The following is a 14,975-nucleotide window of genomic DNA, read 5'->3' on the forward strand; positions in this document are numbered from 1 at the left end:
TGCCTGGACAAAGGGGACCCTGAAGACCCATGGAGGTAGCAGAGGCTGCTGATGCTGAGAGCCCAAGGTAGGGGTGAAGGGAGGTTGCCAAGGAGCCACGGGTGCACAGCCCAGCAAGGCACATAAAAGTGGGATGAGGTTTGGAGAGGGAGACCATGTACCAGCTGACCCCACGCATACACGGGCCCCCCACCCTCTGCCTGCTGGAGCCCCAGGACTCCCTGAGATCCCTTGCCCTTCCCCATGTCTCTCCATCTGCATACATCTACATAGCAGACAGTATCCGGTGCAGAAGGTCTCTGCAAGCTGAGAATTCATCAGACCCGGCTCAGCCCCATGAGTCTGTTTAAAGCTCCGCCCATCCCTCTGGCCTCCTCATGGGGAAGATCAGTCCAGGTAAAGCAAACAGAGAGGCTGCCTGCCCTTCGAATCCGCATGCCTCAAAGTACCTTCTCCGACCCCTTCGTGTTGCCGGCTGGCATGGGGCTGCTCACTTTTTCTGTGATGTTGATGGGGGGGTGGAATGGCACGCAGACCCCCAGCCTGTTCCCCCCAACCCTCCTGAGGCTCTTGGGAGTCACCTGACTTCCTCAGGATCTTGGCCCGCTTCCGCAGCTGGGCCAGCAGCAGGCCTAGGAGACCCGAGTCCCGGAAGATGTCGGTGAAGAGCAGGTCCCTGCCGGCTATCCTGAGGACACTCTGCAGGGCCACGAGGGTGCAGGGTGACTCGGGGCTCTCCTTGATCAGGCACTGCACCTTCCTCAGGATCTCATGGGGCACATAATGCAGCTCGAACACCAGGGCCTCCAGCAGCTGGAAGAACTGCTTCTGCACCGGGGCCGGCTTCAGGGGCACAATCTCCACGAACTGCGAGATGGGCTGCAGGGTCCACTCCAGCAGGAAGAAGTTGCGGGCATTCCAGGTCCACATGGTCCTGATGGCTGACAGGACCTTGCTGCAGAGGTCAGGGTTGCTGGCTTTGTGGAAAACATTCTGGAGGACTTGGAAGGCCTGGAGATTCTTAACGGTCACCCCTGCAGATGAAAGAAGGAATAATCCTGCAGGTTATTTCTCCTGCCGGTGCCTAGAAATACGTGCTTGCATGGCCATTGGGAAATAGTGTTCAGTTTCTATTTTCTAGCTCCTGTGGGTAAATGCCTACCAGAAGTCCAGGAAAGCCAGCTGCCCAGAGTGTGAGCAAGGTGGGGGCTGCATTGTCCAAGGTGTGGTGGCTCACCGAGCGCTGGAAATGTGCCCACCCAACTGAGACGGTCCGTGCTATAAAAATACACACTGGTTTCCAAGACATAGCACGAAGGCCAAAGCAACGCCATGAATAATTATTTATATTGACCACATATTGAAATGGTAATCTTTTGGATATAGTAGGTTAAATAAATTTATTATGAAAGATAAACTGTTTCTTCATATTTTTAAAAAAAATATGGCTACTAGACCATTAAAAATTATGCAGTATGTCTTGCATTATATTTGCATTAGGCAGGCCTGGGCTGGAGGGTTGGTTTCAATCCATTAAAATCAAATGATGTTGGGGCGCCTGGGTGGCTCAGTCGGTTAAGCATCCGACTTCGGCTCAGGTCACGATCTCAGGTCAAGACTTATGAGTCCGAGCTCTGTGTCAGGCTCTGTGTTGACATCTCGGAGCCTGGAGCCTGTTTCAGGTTCTGTGTGTGTGTGTCTCTTTCTCTCTGCCCCTCCCCTACTCACACTCTCTCTCTCTCTCTCTCTCTCTCTCTCTCTCCTTCAAAAATAAATAAACATTACTGAGGTCTGATGGGTATGGGGGAGAGGGAAAGGGGGGTGACGGGCATGGAGGAGGGCACTTGTAGGGATGAGCACTGGGGTTATATGGAAACGAACTTGACAATAAACTATTAAATATTTTTTATATAAAAAAATTTTTTAAAAGAATGAAATCTGGCCATGTGTAGCAACATGGATGGAACTTGAGGGTGTTATGCTGAGCGAAATAAGTCAGGCAGAGAAGGACAAATATCATATGTTTGCACGTATAGGAGGATTAGGAGGAACCTAATGGAGGACCATAGAGGAGAAGGAGGGGGAAAATAGTGGGGGAGAGGGAGGGAGGCAAACTATGAGAAACTCTTGAATGCTGAGAACAAACTGAGGACTGATGGGAGTGCGGGGGAGAGATAGGGGGGTGATGGGCATGGAGGAGGGCACTTGCAGGGAAGAGCACTGGATGTTATATGGAATCCAACATGACAATAAACTATTAAAAATAAATAAATAAAAATTTAAAAAATTTTAATTAAAAAATTTAAAGAATAATAAATAAATAAATAAATAATGTTAAAATTACCAAGCAAAGTCAGTATCATTTCTAGACAAGCAGTTAAATAAAGATATCTTCTGAAGCCATCGCCTCCTTTCACTCCATCAGAGAACTCCTCGCCTCCAGCCCTTTCTGCCTCAGACCCAGAGATGTTTCTGAAACTCATCTCTGGTCCAGACACTTCCCAGTGCGTCTGCTGGAGTTCTGTCCAAAGGCCCTTCCTGAACCGGCCCTCCAGCCTTGAAGCCTTCACACTCCGGTCATTTCCTCAGACCCCAGATATTTGGGTCCCCATTCTCTCCCCAGGCAGTACTTTCTGCCATTAAACTTCCTCCTCTTCCTTCCCATGTGGGCAACCCCCTCTTAGCCTTGAAACCCAACCCGAATTGGGCATTGTGTGCATGGTTTCCTGACTAACCCTGACAGACCTGACCCACCTGCCTGATGCATTAATCAGCCCGTAATGGAGGGCCTTCTCATTCAGGTATGCGTGACAGTCTCTACAGAGGAATTTTAGGGAGCAGATAGCTGCCTGGCCACACGGGTGCCTCACCTGGGGCAGAATGGCTGCTGCACAGAGCTAATCAATCAAACAATCAATCAGGCTGAAAGAACTGAGGAAGGCTGACTCCCAGGCTGGGTGGCTGTTTCAGGGCGGTCAGCCCTTGTATACAAGCACACGTTGCAGAGTAAGTCATGCCAGAGGCGGGGGTGGAGACCAGAGGCTCCTGCCGTTACCAAGAGGGTCTTTGCCCTTATTAAGCAAACCTTTCTTCTAAATCCCACCAAGACATCCAAAAAAGTCTAAAGGAGAGATTTTAAATCCACAGGTAATCTCCGCAAAGGTGTGACAGACAGGTGCCAAGTGTTGGTTTCCTCACAAAGGTCGGGGAAAGACCTGGGTAGCATCTGTCAGGGCACAGCACCAGCCATTGCCAGGCCCCCGGAAACATAAAGTGACCCACCAGAATCCTCGTGATGGAACTTGAAGCCTTCCAGCTGAGGGTACGTGACACTGTCAAAGACCTTCAGCTCTGACCTCCCGCAGGTGGTCAGCCACACCAACAGCTCAAGGAGTTCCTCCAGGTGGGGATCCACTTCAGTCTGCGCCAGCTCGTACCTGCGGGAACAGATGAGGCCAACTCCCTGGGCTTCGCGGGCAGGGCAGCCATGTTTGCTCACGGTGCTGCTCACAATGATGCAGGGGCAATGCAGGTCTCAGCGCTGGTGGAGACCCCAGAGATTTCCACCAGTTCGGCACCAAAAAGGCAAGGGGAGTGCCCTGGATGAAAGTCACTCTGTTTGCACATGTCAGCCTTAGGTATAAGGATGTGCAATCACAATGCAGAGAAACCTGTGAAGAGCTCCAGTATTTGCACATGGGAAGGCTGCTTTCTGTGGCTGAACCCATCCCAAAAGACTTTGCACCAGGAGAACAGGGACACCCTCAAAATGAGAGATTTGATATTTCAAATGGGCAAACAATGTCTTGGGAAGTAATCCAACTTTATTAGACTTCCTTATGCTTATGTCAAGGTTGAGTATTGTTTGCATTTTTAGCCACTTAAGCGTAGATGGGTGCCTTACTCTTCTTTAAGAAGGATCTCTCTCTCTCTCCCTCTCCGTCTCCCTCTGCCTCTCCCTCTCCCTCTCCCTCTCCCTCTCTCTCTCACTAAGTCTTATTCCAGCTATTATGCCAAGAGCAAAAGTGGTTGCAGGTAAAAAAAGAGCTGAGATAGGTCCTTCCTGTTACTCCTTGGAATAGGCTCATTTCCCCCTCCTGTCTTCTACAAGAAATCTGGAGAAAACTAACCATCTATTTAACCAAAGAAATGTTCAAGAACTGCTATGACATGGACCTCTATGGGAGCAGTAACCAGCTGGTCATGATCCAGCCTAATGTAAAACATGGCAACTCCATAGGAACATTTATTCTTGGTGTGCCTTTGGAGGAAGACCCTCAAGGTGTTTCCATTTAATCACATCCTTTTGGGGCTTCAGCCCCTTCATCCAAATTACCCCTCTAGACTAGAAACCTGGCTCTTCAGTGAAGTCTGTGGAGCACAGTGGTAAGCCACACCCCACGGATGAGAAGGGCTTCTCATACTCATAGAGCAAAGTGCAAGGGAATACATGTGGCTCTGCCCTTAACCAGCTTTCCCCAAGAGCAATGGAGAAGTTGGAACAATCAAGGAATTTCTTCAATTTTCATCTCTTGGCTTATCCAATCCTTGGATCCAACCTGAAAATAATGTGGCAAGGCAGAGTGGAGGTAATTAGTCCTGACCCAGGTCACTGGTGTCTTTATTTGGGTTTCCCATGGTCAAGGATTTGACAGAGAGAGAGGTGGTTTATTTGGGAATTGGAGCAAATAATACTACTAGGGGAGAGGGCCTGAGAGGAGAAGGGGAAGGAAGCCAGTACAGGAGCATTATCAAGCAAGTACCTTGTTGAGCAACTGGAGTTTAATGGATGTGGGGGCTCTGGGAGGCAGGGGAGAGAGATCCCACCCAAGGGGCAACTTTGCTGGGTATTTCTTCATCAGCTCTTACCAGTCCATGGTTGATGGCTGAGTCCAAGGTTTGCTGACTGCTCAGCAGTTCCAGCCCCCAACCATTTCAGCAGAACTGGTTACAACAGTCTCAGAAAGCCTTCCAACACAGAGCTGTGGGTTCTGAGAGGTGGCTGACAAGCCAGCATGTGTGCACATGATAATACCACCAAATGAACTTGGTAAAACTACCATCGCAATCCCCATCAGTTCTCAAAGGAAGTGGCTCCCAAACCCCGATGCACTGTGAATTATTTTTGCAATAAAAGTCTCTCTGCCCATGCTCTATGGAAATTTGTGTTTCAGAAGACATTCAAAGAAGTCTCAATATCCCTTTCTCCAAAGCGACCCAAATGATATGGGGGAGCTAGACTTTGCCAGTGTCTTCCCCACCAAGAACAACCACTTACCGAAGCAGCACTTTGAGGAGAAGAGGGTAGCCCTCCCCATTCTCGAACTCTAGGAACAGAGCCGAGGAGATGGTGTAGGAGTCCTTCACAAAGCCCAAGATGAGGCTCACAGACTCGCTCACCTCGGGAGCAGGGAGAGCATCTGCGAGCTTGGAGAGATTCTGAAGGGACAGTTTGATGCAATCCATAGCTGCCAGAGGAAAACAACCCTGTTAAGTTTGGAGGCAATAGCTTTTCTTCCACGGTCATTCCCTGCCCACACTCCTTTATATATCAAGACGTAAGTGAAAATTAATTCAAAATGTTTTCATGCTGGGTCTTGAATCAAGAGGTCTTCCCCATGGGAAGTGTCATCCTAAGAGCCACACTGTGCAGACCCAGATAGAGAGCAGGCAAAACAGGAAGAGGAAGGAAGCCTCTTAACTGTCTGCTCTTAATCCCCAGCATGCAGGAGGGACCGGGCCCATTAGGTAATGGGATAGAAGATGAAAGACCTGAGCAATGAGAAAGACCTTCTTAAGGAAGCAACACTGGGAGATGAGCAGAAATCAGCTTGAGAAAAAGTTCAGGGAAGGAAACATGAGTATGGAAGAAGGTGAGGGGCAAAAAAGATGGTGTGTTTCAGCCACTCATGTATCCAGGGTCTTGGCACCCAGAAGTGCGGGCCACAGGGGAGGGAGAGGAGCAGGGCCAGCTCATCTGTGGGCCCTGGCTGTGGACCTTGCTGGTTACCCAGAGCTGTGAGAAGTCAAGGGAAGATTTGAGTCAGAAGAGAGATGTCACTGGATTTGCACTATGATGGATCACTGTTTTGAGGGCTCTTTCACCAGAAGCCTCTTCTGAGTACCAGGAAAGCAACGCCAGTGGATCAGCAAAAGCATCCACGAGAACTTGACGTATCACATGCTCCGTCCCCCAGCTGTGAGGCTTCAGACACTCCCCACAGTCTGCACGCCAGACAGGGCAGCCCTAAGAGCCACAGGCTTGGCAGGTGACCACCAGGCCAGCCCTTATTCCAGACCTTCTCCTCAACCTGTATGCCCATGGAAACTACCCATTCCCCTAAGGGGGTCCTGGGCACTGTGCTCCAGGCAGCAGGCTCCCTGCCCAGGTGGGAATTTTATTTTCTAGCTATTGTCTTAGACAGGCTAACAGTAATGACAGTGAGAGACCCCTGTCGTCAAGACACACAGCTTTGTCCCTGGGCTCTCTGACTCTAGCCTATGGGGGTACCTGGGTTGCTGAGCATCTTACGACCAGCTCAGCTTGAGGCCATTACCACTGGGCCCTGGCCTCACTGGGAGCCTTGATTCCCTAAACTGGGGCAGACTTTGGGTCCTGGGCTCAGTTCCGAGAGGGCAGTGGGCTTGCTGAACTTGGCCAGCTCTCACCAATTGATGCCCTCTGTCTTGGGAAACCCCAGAAAGATGGCAGATCACAGGGCAAGGGGTTGGTATTCCCATTTTACAGATAAAAGAACTGAGGCACACAGGCACGTACATGTGGGAGGTCACTCAGCTAAGAGAATGGGAGGACAGAGCTGGGGTCCACACCCCAGCAGTCTGGCCCCAGAATCTACCACCTTAACCCCTACATATGCTGTCCAGAGCAGAGCCTAAAGGAGATTGGGCATCCCCAGGCTTAGGGTGTGACCATCCTGTTTGTGAGCTGGGGACCTTGGCAAGTTCTTGTACTACTCAAAGTCTCTGTTTTCCCCATCACAAAATGCCATTAATGTCCATCGCAAAGAGACAGATGAGATAATATACAGATTATCTGTGGGGTGTCTGTTTGATGGTAAATGAGTTCCCCTTTCCTTCCCTCCTCCAGGGGAACACCAAAATAAATAATAAAAACACTTTCACAAAGGAAACCAAGAAAAAGGGTCATCGACTGGGCACAGGTGGGCATCCGTGAAGATCCTGTTTATCCATCTCTTTTTTCGGTTCCAGGGTCTCATTGCAGAAAGTGGGCCCATATCCCACCCCTGGTCTCCTGGGGCCATACCCTGCAGGTATTCAATGATGCCAAGGTTCTGGGCCTTGGAGATTGCCCTCAGCACACAGAAGGTGGGCTCCTTCCAAAAGCGACAGCTGTGCTCCCGAAGACAAGTAGTGGCAATCACGAGGGACTGGAGCTCATTTCCTGATAGAAGTCTCTCCAGCCCCTGAGACTCACTGCAAATGTTCAGCAACATCTGGGGGGGGTAAAAAGATGCCTAGTTAGGAAGCCTCCTTCCTATAAGTAACATTTCTTCCCTTCTCCTGAGCTCTGAGGGTAGGTCTCAGGGCAAAGGAAGGGTTGTATGGGTCACCCCCTGCCCCAGAGCAGTATGGTCAGCAAAGGATGACAGGGCTTGGGCTAAAGGCTGCACTCCTAATCCTCTGCAAGCAGTTGTCACCCTTTCCAAATCAGAAAAACAAAGAAGAGTTTGGCTTAGAGAGGTGCCCTTTTACATAGACATGCAGAAAAAAATGCCATCAAAGATTAAAGTATAGGATTCACAGAACCCAGTGCTATTTAAAAAGAGATGTGTTCCCAGATCCCTGGTTGGCCATCAAACTCTACTTCTCCTAAGATATGAGACAGATCCTATAACTTCCTCTCTGGACCTTGTGTCCCCACCCATCCAGCCTCCCTATGGCTCCCAGGGGGGCTTCCGGTTCTTTCCTGCCAGTTGGGGTAAATCATGGCTCACAGAGTTCTGCACAGACTAGCCCTGCCTCCTCTCTGAAGCGACTGTGTGCAGCCCTCTCTTTGGCTCTTAGTGGTCTAACTGGATCTCCTTCAAGTTCAGCATATGTGGAAAGCTGTTTCCATCTGAATCCAGGAGCCCCTTCTAAGCACAGAGACAGAATCCTAGCTGAGCAGCCATGAAGCTGGACTCCAGATCCCACCTGCTGGCCTCTCCTGCAGGTGGCCATGGCCAGGTGACCCTTGGCATGGATGACCACTTCTGCGCCTGTTCCCTCTCCTCCCCCTTCACACCTGCACCCTGACCTTCAGCTCCTGGTCAATGCCATTTCCTCAAAATACTCTTCTTTTATGCTCTCCTATAAATCAGGTCCCTTTGTCCTCATTTCCCAGCACACCTTTCCCTTTTCCTTCAGAGTACTTAAAATAACGGACACAGTGAGGCTCCTGGGTGGGTCAGTTGGTTAAACTTCGGACTTCGGCTCAGGTCATGATCTCAGGGTTCGTGGGTTTGAGCCCCGCATCGAGCTCTGTGATGACAGCTCAGAGCCTGGAGCCTGCTTCGGGTTCTGTGTCTCCCTCTGTCTCTTCCCTTCCCCTATTTGTACTCTTGTCTCTCTCTCAAAAATAAATAAACATTTTTTTTTAAAAATGGACACAGCTCCCCAGTTATGTGATCCCTTCCCTTGTTTGGCTTCCCCAATTCTCTATCACCTCTGGGAGAGAGGGTACTAAGCTTGTTGCTGGGACAAGCAATCTGTCACAGAGGAGCATGTGGGAGGAGCTCATATACTTTGCGAATGAAATAAGGAAAACCCTAAGGAATACGGACATGCCCTAGTACTGTGGCTCCCATTCTACTCATTCACGGACAGAACCATGAAGGCAAGGCTGCACTAGTTCTCTGTGGGACACTGAAAGCCACGTGTTAAAGACTTGTCAACGTGCCCAGTACCACATCCTAGCCACCACTTCGAGTATGATTTGTATACAGATAAATGATGCCTCAGTTTCCAGCAAATGCAGCTTAAGGGATAACCTACCACAAGTAAACTTGTGGCATAACCTCTGGCAGTGAGGATTCTCACTTGCAAATGAGTCTGAAATGGATGTTAATGTGAATGCACATGTACAAAGCACAAATGCATTTGGAAATTCACAAAAGCTCTGAAGCACCTGCTCTGTGAGACACTGTCTGAGGCACTGGCCACTCAAGGTTGAGTAGGACTTAAGGCCCTCCTTACCCTCCCCCCAAGGTCCCTTCCTCCAGAGAGGTAGGATTAGTTTTCTGGAGAATACAGCAGGAAATTGCATTTGATGCTTAGTGGCCGGAGATAGCTTCTGGGAGGGGGAAGGAGGTGGCATCATAAAGTAGTCTTGGCAGTCAGATTCCCAGGGTCCCAATCCCAGCCCTCCACCGACTATCTCTGTGACCCTGGGGCCATGTTTACTCACCATACTTTAGTTTTCGTGGAATCACAACTGAAATACTAGACACATCCTGGGATGGACGAGAGGGCTCAGGGAGGGGACAGATGGGAAGCTATGGCACAGGTGGGTACAGGGAAGTACTTAGAAAATGTTGGCTGTTGTTATGCAAGTGCGGTTAGCGCGCTTGCCCTCAGAGGCAGGGGCCAGAGACGAGAGGTTCCAGATGCTGGGGAGGGCAGGCAGGGCCCAGGAACGCAGCCTGGAGGAAGAGGAGCAGCACACTCTTCTGGGGGCTACGACAGAAATAGCGACACAGGGATGAAATGAGACGGAAAGAGAAGAAAAGGCATTTTCCAAATGCAGAGGATCCTGCATTTGCAGAGAGCATGGGGGTAGACCGATGAGTTGGCTCTCCGGGAGGACAGAGGGGCTTCAGGACCAGCGCTGAGAAAGACGGAAACACCTCCAAGCAGCAGAGCTGGGTCTCAGCCCAGGGGTGTGGAGCCCTCCTCTGACTCACCTGCACAAACATCCTTTGAACTTGAACATCATTCTCAAGAACCTCCTCCTTTTCCAGAGGAAAGACAAAGAAGAGGTAAAGGCACTGTAGGAGCAGAGCTGGAAGCCCGGATGCAGCGACTCTGCCCAGCGTCTCCTGCAAGGAAAGAGCAGACGTGACCCATGGCCACAGACCCCATGGGACACTTGTCCAACCCAGAGCGGCACTGTCCTTTAGCCAGGAAGAGGGATAACTCTCTGTGGGCAATGCATTCTCAAGTAAGAATGGGGACAATCATAGGACCCACCTAGGGTGGCTGTGAAGATTAAGATTCTATGAAGTGTACACTATGTGCTCAATAAACACTGCATCTTTTGTAAGATAAATTAATAGAAAGGAAGAAAAGGAGGAAGGGAGGGAGGGACAGAGCAGAAAACAAGGGTTTTCCTAAGTGATCACACTACTGATTTGGGTAGTCGCCTCCCGATTAGGGAACTGGGCACTCAGGAGGCCGTGGCCAATAACAAGTGCAAACACCTAATTAAGGACCTGATCAGCACCCTCCCGTCCCCTTGTTCAGATCTGAGACCTTGCCAAGACCAGAGAAGTCCTACAGGAGAAGACTGATAAGTAGGGTGGCCAGACAGAGAGTAGAAGACAGGAAGTGGGCAGAGAAAGGAACAGCCTGAGTGTAGAACTTCCTGGAGCCTTTCTTCCCGACGCTCTGCCTGCAGCTTCCCCAGGGTCACTGCAGTTCCAACGTCTGTGCACGTATGTGCATGTGAGCATGAGCAGCATTAATCTAAAGCCTACTGTCCCCCCAATTTCCCACCCAAGTGACTAATATGACAGATATGGTGGTAAGATGAGAAAATGAGAATGGAAGAATGTACAGTCTGGGCCGGAACCAGGAATATGATGCAGGTTATTGGTCCCACCCTTCTCCCTCAAAGCTTCCGGTGCAGGGTACCATCGGCCCCTGCAATTGACACCTGGCTCTGCTGTGACCCTGCCCAGGGTGGCTCCACTGTCCTCCATGCTGCACTGGCTCCTCTGGAAGCCAATTGCTGATTTGTCTCACCGCTTTTAGGGCTGGCTGCTCACCATGGAAAACAAGCCCTTAGGTTACTTTTTACTACCCGACTATAAACAGTCAGTCCTTCCCTAGGGACAGAAAAGTTCCTTCTCTGGCCTTTGGGCTGCTGTGCTGACGGAGGTCCAGGCAGTTCGTGCAGAGGAAAGGTCACATGATCCTCCCTGCAGTTAACAACTGCACACTGAGCTCCTCTCATTGTTTCAGATGCCCGGCTGATATCTGCATTCACTGTTAGCCTCGGGGTGGCCGCGCCCCCATCTGGTTCCTGCTGTTCCTGATGCTGAGCACTGGCATGTGGTGGGCACTCTCACTAGACAAATGAGTCTCTGGGTCTGCCCTGCCCAGGGCCTCCGGCCATTCTGCTGATAGCCACAGCTGCCAGGGACTGCTTCTGCCTACAAGGACACCAGCCATCAGCCATCCAGTCACAGGGAAGCCCCAGACCCTCAGCATCATGGAGGAGGACACGTGCACAACCAGGATAGGGCACCAATGGGAAGGGAAGAAAGAGAAGCCAGCCTCATTTGGGTACTGTCTCCAGGCAGGCACGGGCAGGTGCCTAAGGTGGACTCCCTCAGTGTGAGCCTAGCAGAGGGCAGTAAAGAGCAATGGCTCAGAGCACGGGCTCTGGAGTGACACATCAGTCACAGAGGATGCTAACTAATGTGGCTTCGTAATCAGACCCAGGGGGCTGGGGGAGAATTTATTGACCTGCATGGGACATGCAGCCTGCCCCGCCACAGAAAACAGTCCATGCACATCGGCCACTGTTAATCCCTGCACTGACCCTAGAACAAAGGCATTATCCCCAATTCTAAAATTAGCCACACAACAGAGTCACAGAGCGGTGACACAATTTGCCCAAGGTTACACACAGCTTGTCAATGGTAAAAAACAGGATTCAAATGTGGATTTCAGATGTTAAGTCCCCATGTTCTCTATCAGAAGGAAATTACGGCAGGAGAGATGACAAATCAGTATCATGGGGAAAAAGACACTCCTGAGATGAACCCCTGCCCTTTGCTGGGCCTTCCGCGGGACACAGATGAGGAGCTCCCAAGCTGGGGCCTGGGGAGCCTGGAACTTACCGAATTTGTCCCCGTGAGCACATATGCCGACTTCAGGAGCAGGTAGCCATCCTGATCCACGTCCCCTTTCCACCGCAGCAACTGCCCTGCTGCCTCCCTCGCTTGCTCTGAGGACAGCGCACCAAGGGGAGAACATGTCATCAGCAGGCAGTGCAGTGACCTGCCCTCCCAGCTTGCCCTCCACTCGGCCCCCTTCCCCGGCAAATGTGCCTTAGCATCCTTAGGGGACTTCTGTCTCCTTTCCTCTCCACAGTGCCATCTGAATCTCTACCAAACATCTCACACTCCTCCAGATTAATCTGCCTGGAGGATAGTCTTTATCACATCACTACTGCTCAACAGCCTTCAGTGGCTCTCCATTACCAAACCATTACAAGCTCTTCAGCTATGGGACTTCTCACAATCCAGCACCTTTGCCCCACTTCCTGTGTCCTCCAGCCACCACCCCACCCCCACCCGCGACATTGCAGATTCCTGCATTCTACACTGTGCTCTCCTTCCCCCTAGAATTCCCTCCTGCCCCTCAGCCCCTCCGTGAAACCCTGTCTGGCCTCCAGGGTTCTGCTAGCCCCCCTTCCCTCCTCTGCTGGCCTTTCCCTTTGTTCCCAACATCCTCGGTGGCAGAAGTGAGCCTGTAGGGTTCTCCGGAAGGCACCGCTCTTACTCCACTAGAGAGCGGCTTTGCAGGAGTCCTGTGGGGAAAGCGCAGAGCTCTTTTGCTCTCCATACAGTGCTCCCTTACCTGCAGGCTTTCCCACAAGTGCCTTCTGAATTTCTTGAGCAAGCTGGTTAGAAATATCTTCTGCCAGGCTTTGGAGACTGGGGAAGCAGATGATCCCCACAGAGTTCTCCCAGGCCTGAAGTGCAATAAAGAGGCTTCCATCAGAGAAGTCAAAGCCACAGAGCAAGACACGCAAATCACCTTGCCTCTCTCCCTGCCAGCCCAAACCAGGGAGTCAACTCGCTGTCCCCGGTGTAGCCCAAAGGTCACCGAATCACCCACCCTAACAGCTTCCCCTCTATCCCTCCCCTAGTTGCTGTGACTTCTGCAACTTCCACTGAGCTCTGAACCCACATCTAACTGGACCCTGGACATCTGCCCCTGAACTTGTGCTCCTGAAATGTCAAATACACATAATCATAACCATTGCCTTCCTCCCAAATCTGTGGCATCCTGTCTCAGTGAATAGTTCTACCAAGCATCCAGTTGCCCCCATGGGGAATTCTAAAGGCAATTTTCTGGGCCCCCCTCTGCCTCATGTTCCTTACCCCATCGACTGCTACATCTCACTGATTCTTCTCCTGAAAGTGTCATGTTTCACATATCTGGTGTAGATATCTTAGTTTTAGTCATGCAATTATTTCCTATAACCAATTCTAAAGAGTGGGATTGTAAGTTGCAAGAGTGTGCTTGCTATTTTTTTTTTAATATTTTAGTGCTTTGGTGCACCTGACTAACTCATTCCCCAGAAAACTTTACCTGATTAGCCTCCCCAAGGGCCTCCATGGGAGAGGACTAGTTTCTCTTCACCCACTGAGCACTGCCATACTTTTTCGTCTTAAATGAGACAACTTACAAAAGAAAAAATATCTCATCTCAGTGGAAGTCTTGTGATTACTGAAGTAGATGAAGACTTTAAATGCTTCTTCAATTGTCTGCTTTTACTCTTAGCCTATTATTCTATTAGAGTTTTCACTATTATTTATTTTAAAAAACTCTTCACATATAAAAATATTAATCCTTGGTCCATAGTATTCTAATGAGTTTTTCAAATTTATCATTTTGTCTTTTAATTTGGTATTATTTGCTTTGGCTATACAGAAACTTGAAGTTTACATGAAATGAAATTTCTCAATCTCTTCCTTTTTCTCTGGCTTTAGTCCCAGGCTTAGGAAATTCTTTTGAGTCTAAGTGGTTGTTGCCATTTTTAATCTCCTCTTTCTTTTTGTTTTTTAATTCTTTAAGATTCTTTCTTCTCTGTTCCTTCACTATTTCTATCTTATCTGGTCATCTTTTGCCTTGGACTTTTTCATTCATTGTTTAGGATACTACTTAATAGAAGCCAGTAATTTTAGAATTCTTGTCATTAGAATCTTCTCCCTTTGTACAGTTATGTTGTCACAGGCAGAGTTTACAAATCCCAGGATAAGGAGAGCTCTCTCCAGACCAACAATCAGAGTAGAGTGACTATTCTTGGCACGAGACTTAAGTTCCTGGCAACTTCACCTTCCTGGTTTCCACCTTTTCAGGAAGGGAGGCTGCTGGGCATGTTCCTGGCAATTAGCAGCCTCAACAAAATGCCCTTTTGCTGGACTGCATCCACAGCTCCCACTCACCAGCCACACTAAATTATATCCCTGCCCAAAGCTGTGACTGAGTTTTTTTAAGCTGAGATCCTCCTTCTAGAAAAGGTGAGGAAACCATCAAAACCCCAGAGGGAAATGTTTCCTTGCTGTAGATTCTATATTTATTAAAAAGTAAAAAAAAAAAAAAAAAAAAAAAAAAAATTCCATATTAAAAGATGTTACATACAAAGGAAGCAAGACACAGATTGAGTAAAAATATTTGCAGTGCATGTAACTGACAAAGTAACCAGATCCCTACAAATTAATTTTAAAAACCCTATTTTTTTTTAGTCAAGCAAATGAAACAAGTAACTTATAAAAGATACAATCAGGGGTGTCTGGGTGGCTCAGTAGGTTGAGTGTCCAACTTCAGCTCAGGTCATGATCTCACGGTTTATGAGTTCGAGTCCCACATCGAGCTCTGTGCTGACAGCTCAGAGCCTGGAGCTTGCTTCACATTCTGTGTCTCCCTCTCTCTCTGCTCCTCTCCCACTCATGCTGTCTCTGTACCTCTCTAACATAAATAAAACATTAAAAAAAAAT

General features: G+C 49.4%; 1 protein-coding gene across 6 annotated transcripts in view; it reads right to left on the reverse strand.

Moving 5' to 3' along the window:
- The window catches only part of WDFY4 (WDFY family member 4), a 292,803-nt gene that overhangs the window by 253,387 nt on the left and 24,441 nt on the right, over positions 1 to 14,975 (reverse strand). For all 6 annotated transcript variants that reach the window (XM_039233715.1, XM_039233714.1, XM_039233716.1 and 3 more), the window contains 7 exons: positions 12,829 to 12,943; positions 12,087 to 12,193; positions 9,924 to 10,058; positions 7,286 to 7,475; positions 5,279 to 5,468; positions 3,283 to 3,437; positions 582 to 1,034 (listed from right to left, as the gene is read on the reverse strand). In XM_039233715.1, the coding sequence (XP_039089646.1) occupies positions 582 to 1,034; positions 3,283 to 3,437; positions 5,279 to 5,468; positions 7,286 to 7,475; positions 9,924 to 10,058; positions 12,087 to 12,193; positions 12,829 to 12,943 (1,345 nt within the window). The remainder of the gene's footprint in view (positions 1 to 581; positions 1,035 to 3,282; positions 3,438 to 5,278; positions 5,469 to 7,285; positions 7,476 to 9,923; positions 10,059 to 12,086; positions 12,194 to 12,828; positions 12,944 to 14,975) is intronic.

Source organism: Hyaena hyaena, unplaced genomic scaffold, assembly GCF_003009895.1.
Source record: "Hyaena hyaena isolate Hyena2069 unplaced genomic scaffold, ASM300989v1 scaffold_78, whole genome shotgun sequence".
In the NCBI taxonomy this organism is placed as follows: Eukaryota; Metazoa; Chordata; class Mammalia; order Carnivora; family Hyaenidae; genus Hyaena; species Hyaena hyaena.